This window comes from Mycena indigotica, assembly GCF_014461135.1.
Source record: "Mycena indigotica strain 171206Taipei chromosome Unknown Mind.scaff0001, whole genome shotgun sequence".
Classification (NCBI taxonomy): domain Eukaryota; kingdom Fungi; phylum Basidiomycota; class Agaricomycetes; order Agaricales; family Mycenaceae; genus Mycena; species Mycena indigotica.
This window is the reverse complement of record NW_023503000.1, coordinates 6007774-6013218: the sequence shown is the minus strand read 5'-3', so window position 1 is coordinate 6013218 and position 5445 is coordinate 6007774. Positions and strand designations below refer to the sequence as shown.

At 51.8% G+C, this 5445-nt stretch overlaps 2 protein-coding genes across 2 annotated transcripts; one reads left to right on the top strand and one right to left on the bottom strand.

The window, feature by feature from the left end:
* Positions 1 to 3039: 3039 nt before the first annotated feature.
* On the bottom strand, positions 3040 to 3630 carry MIND_00169600 (N-acetyltransferase domain-containing protein; the record flags this gene model as incomplete). The annotated part of the gene is made up of 1 exon (XM_037358618.1): positions 3040 to 3630. The coding sequence occupies one exon, from the start codon at positions 3628 to 3630 to the stop codon at positions 3040 to 3042; it is 591 nt and encodes a 196-aa protein (XP_037226528.1).
* A 197-nt stretch (positions 3631 to 3827) lies between these two features.
* Positions 3828 to 4841, top strand: MIND_00169500 (uncharacterized protein; the record flags this gene model as incomplete). The annotated part of the gene is made up of 1 exon (XM_037358617.1): positions 3828 to 4841. The coding sequence occupies exon 1, from the start codon at positions 3903 to 3905 to the stop codon at positions 4839 to 4841; it is 939 nt and encodes a 312-aa protein (XP_037226527.1). The 5' UTR covers positions 3828 to 3902.
* Between the last annotated feature and the right edge of the window lie 604 nt (positions 4842 to 5445).

Here is a 5445-nt window from a genome sequence, read left to right as displayed (position 1 = left end):
CTTGACTTGAAGGCACAATTTATGGCTCTCCCCGGTGTCGAGCGAATGAGGAAAGTCTGGCATGGAGTTCGACGTCGGTTCAAAGCTTTCCACAAGGGTCTCAAACGCGTCGGCAACAAAACTGTCAGTTTGCTTTCAAATAGCAGCGACTCCGAAAAGAGCACCGATGATCTCGAGGCCAATGTTCTTCCAGTTTCTAACAACCATTCTCGCGAACCCTCCACCACATTAAGCGCCGCTGCTCTGCAAAGTGCTTCTGAGCTACGATTAACGTCGGCATCTCCGATCTCCGAAACGTCACCTTCAAGCACTCCCACTTTGACTCAAGGTCGTTTGTCCAAGGACGAACCAAGTGCCCCAGCCTCACCGCTACTCGCAAGTAGCAATAGTGTGGGTCCGACAAGAGGAAAGGTTCTCTGGCGGAATGCAATTAAGACGGTCAAGATGCGTGCCGTTGCAGCTGCGCCATTTGGAGCCCATGTCCCACATCGGCAGCGCACATCTTCATCTACCACGGGCATGGAACGGAAACGGACTCTTGCTGAGGAGCCTGTGAAAGCAATGCTGGTCCGCTCCCGCGTAACGACGCTGAAACCCAAATTAATGGCCCTTGTGGCTACTGAAGCGTTGGAAGCTCACCAGGCGCTCGTGCGGCACTTGCAGTTCTCCCCAGATGGCAGGTTTCTGGCAACTTCTAGTTGGGATCGTACCTCAATTGTTTGGAGGGTTCACAAGGTGATACTTCTATCTCGTCAGGCAAATCAAGTCTTATCATAGGACAGCCTTCGCTTTCGCTCCATCGTGTACTTGCACATCCTCAAGGTTTTGTCGGCCAAGTTGCATGGTAATTACGACTTTCTTCACCACATATTTTTCCTTATCAGAGTTAGGTCTGATACCGGGAACATGCTGCTCACGAAACTGGTCAGAGGTGTCAAGGTGTGGACGGAAGACGGCGTCTGTCAGAAGACGATCGACCGCCAGACCAATGTCGAGTCGATAACGTGGTTCCCAGGCAGTCAGGCGTTCCTCTCGGTTGAAGACAACGTGGTCACCAAGTTGGATCTTCGCGGCAACGTGCGTCGACATGAAGAAGATACGATGACGGCTGATAATCTTGCTCTAGGTTTTGGATCAATACGACTTTGGAAGAATGAAACTTCACGATGTCGCTGTAACGCCGGATGGTGTCCGTCTTCTGGGTGTTGGTCCATTACTTGAGTCGCCGAGCGGGTTGCAGCCAAGTAAATCACCTGCAGAAAAGCGTCTTGCCGGTGGGTTTTACATTTTTCAAAGGCGTTTTGTGTCTAATTGACTTAGTCTACAACACGGAAACCAAGCAAATCGAACAGTAAGTGGTAATAACTCTCATTGGCTTATCTCATTGTCTGTCCAGTCAAACCCCGGTACTGAATGATGTGCGAGACGTGACATTGGCAAAGAATACGCGACAAGGGCTTGTTGCGCTGGTCAGTTACGAGAATAAGGCGCCTCCCCAACTATGGAAAATGGAACTGCTTAAGGACCGAGAAAACCCGAACCTTTTGGTGGCAAGACTAACCCTCAGGTAGCGCACCATTTCTTTCTGATTGAAACAGAGATTAACGGAACTCCAGGCACACATATATGCCAAAGCATGCTGTTGAGTTTGCGGGGCCAAGCTATTTCGGAGGTATGAACGACGAATTGGTTCTTTGCGCCGGAAAAGGTAACATCTACGACATCCTTTCGTCTTCCTTGGTCTGAACCGTGTTTGGTAGCCGGAGATATCCACATATGGGACCAAGAAAGTGGCACTCTCCTCCGACATATCCGCGCCCAAGCCCAACAAACTGGAGACCTGACATGTATTGCCTGGAATCACGCTGCCGACGACCCATTCATGTTCGCCACCGGAAGCCACGATGGCGCTGTGCGTATATGGACGAAACCGGATCTGCCCCCACCAGAAGAAGAAGCCGATCTGACGACAACACCGCAAGAGTACGACGGGCCTGTTGGTGGCCTATTGGCCCGCTCATCTTCGCCTTACGAGATGGATATGGAAAGGACAGATAGCCCACTAACCCAGGCTGAATTCGAGGCATTGGGAAGACTACGGGATACCATGACAGCAAGCGAGGTGTCTATAGGCACACAGCGGGAGCGAGCCGTGGTTTTTGCCACTGATTCGGATGATGAATGAACAACGTGTAGGTGTCAATGTCATTAAACGCAAGTTTGTAGTTATGTTTATGCTGGATTTATCGGTTACCTGTACTGCAGAATATATCATGGACTTAGAAGCCAAATGGTCACCTCCGGGGAAAATCGGAAGCGACCCGATTGGGGCGGTGAATAGTTTCGTGCTTACAACGTGGCGGAGCCAAAATTGCATCAGCACAAATACGTGACCCCTTCAAAACTAACGGAAATCCACCGCGCTGATACAAAAGCTCGGATGTCCACTCAACCTGACTATGTCTTTCCCAGTCCCACCCACTCTCACTCTATCTGGCAGAGTAGAGCTCCGACCACCCACTGAGGGAAACGATCACCTTGTCGCCGCGCTCCGGTCCCAACTTCACGTTCGCCAATACTTGCCGTACTTCCCTGAGACTTGTACCATCGAGGACAGTCTCCGACTTGCTCGGGGGGAAGACAAGTCGCGGCTGGCGTTCCACATCCACGAAGCCAGTAATAATATGGCGTTCATTGGCTCCACCTCTATCAGCAACATCGACTTGGAGCGCAGGTCGTGCGAGATGGGAATTCTGGTTCGGGCGGAGTATGCGAGAGGCGGGTATGCGACCGAGGCTTTGTACTTGCTATTGCGGTATGCTTTCGGGGAGCTTGGTCTACATCGGGTTGCGTTTCGCACGAGTGTGGACAACGTAGGAATGCGAGGGTGGCTGGATATGGCGGGAGCAACATTGGAGGGCGTTATGCGCGATGCCTGGCCGTTGGGAGGCGGGAAGAGCTATATGAGTGTTTGCCTGTACAGTTTTCTCGAAGACGAGTGGGAGAGCGCCGTGAAAACGAAGTTGCAGCAGCGCATCATCAGAGTCTAGATATACGTTCCTCTAGTCGTGATTTGACGGTTTCCGTCCACTCCTGGGCCAAAATGCTGTACACACAAGCATCGGAGAATCCATCGCCCTCGTTCGCTGGCCAGACTTCGCGTAAGATCCCCTCCAATTTGGCACCAGCCCCGTCCAGCAAGCCGCGCATTCGGACGTTGGAGGCAGCAGTGTGGAATACGACCCTATGCAGTCCCCGCGTCTCGAATGCATACCGCATGACCGCATGGAATGCCTCCGTGGCCACGCCAGTTCGAAACGCGGCGGGTGAGATAGCGACTCCAGACTCGCATGACTTCATGGCCTCGTCGACATGGAAAATCCCAATGGCGCCCAGGTATTCGTCGCCGTCTTTTGAGCGAATGCTGAAGTCGACGATGGCTGGATCAGAGGCACGAGATTCTCTACGGGCGCGAGCGGCCTCGACAGTGAAATTGTCCGGGAAAAATTGGCGAGGAATGTATTGCCGTGTTTCTGGATGGCTTCTCAGCGCAACAAAGTGTGGGTCATCTCTCTCTGTTGGCGGGGACAAGATTAACCGGCCGGACAGAGATACGAGTGGAAGAGCCATTTGAATGGCTTCGGGTCGCAACCGAGAGTTTTGCAGGTCGATATATGTGCTCGCAAGAGTTGTCTCCAATGGAAAGAGCTAGCAGCCGCTAGTTTCCTGTGTCGGTGCTCCTCTCGAGGCGATGCAGACTCGATCCAGAACGAAGCAATGGGAGACGCGTTCAAGTTGGGTTTCGATGACTAAGCGGTGATGAATCAGCTTCCTTTCCTCTTCGACCAGCACCGTATTTAAAGCACCGAGGTCGTTTGGAAGATGTCAATTCTAGAGTCCAAATGCCCCTTCTCGAAGAAGTGAAAGCCGCCAACGCGTCCTGGACTCTGCCGACATCGTACACGCCTGTTTTTGTTGTTGTTGGCGGGACCTCTGGTATTGGCCGGGGTATCGCTGAAGCACTCGGCCGCTACAGCCACGGAAAAGCGCACATAATTATTGTGGGCCGAAACAGCGTCGCAGCCGCTCAGATCATCGACGGCATCGCCAAACCCCCTGGTGTCATCCACGAGTTTGTCGAGTGCGACCTCACCTCCCTTGCCAACGTCAAACGCGTCTGCGCTACCCTGTCTACGCATTTCCCCAGGATCAATATGCTCGTCATGACCGCTGGTGCGGTGACATTGGAAAGCGTCATCACCGCTGAGGGCATCGACAAGAGCATTGCGGTGGTTTACTATTCGCGATGGGCGTTTGTCGCCGGGCTGCTTCCCTCTCTGCTTGCCGCTCAATCCGCAAACGAAGACGCGAGAGTGTTTTCAGTTCTCAACGCGGGACTTGGGAAGCCCATGGACCCCAACGACCTTGGCCTGAAGCAGACGATGGCAGCCGCGACCTCCATGCCCGGACTGCTCCAAGCAGGGCTAGCAATGGCGACCTATATGGACCTGATGATCATGGCCTTTGCCAAACGGTACCCATCTCTTGTATTTGTCCACGCCAGTCCCGGGGCAGTCAGCACGCCGCTTTGGGCCTCCTCACCGACCTGGCGGCTCCGCCTCATAGGCTACCTGATCAAAATCATATATGCGCGCAAGGCCAAGTCCATCGAGCAGTGTGGGGAACACCAACTTTATGCAATTCTCCATGCTTCTGCTGGAGCCGGCAGAACTGGGCCGGAAGGGGATGCTATTGGAATGGATACGGTGCAAGGATCGGAAGAGGATGCTGAGGCCCTGTGGAGGCACACGGAGGAGTTGACGAAAGGAATTGGGGTTTAAGTTATGTTGAAAAGAAATCCAACGACCGCGACTGGTGAATTTATTGTCGAGATATTAATTTACTTGGTCATGGTATATGACTGGGACCGTAATTTACAGCTTTGAGAGTAATTTTCTAGCCAAAGAGAAAAGTGGAATACAAAAAAAAAAAAAAAAAAAAAAAAAAAAACTCGGACATAAAAAGCGACACCAGCAGGATTTGAACCTGCGCTCGGAAACCGAAACAGATAAGATAAGATATTCGAATCTGTCGCCTTAACCACTCGGCCATAGTGTTATTTTTGTGTAACAGGAAAGAAGAGCAAATACGGAGGGAAGAGGCCCAGGTGGACTAATCAGGTGACCACTCATCCGAGCTCGTGTCATCACATGACCCAATGATTGCAAATAGCATAGCCACTATTTGCAATCACTTGGGCCAAAACGTCCTGATTTCCAGTTTTTCTGGACCTAAAACTCTTGCACAGCACCCCTGTACATGACTTTCTGGATAAAAAGTATCAACAAGTGCCTAGCTATCTGCCTGTGGCACAAAGAGAAGAGAAACAGGTCAAGCCAACCAGATAAAGACTTATCATCACACTTTAGACAAGAGCAAGTACTA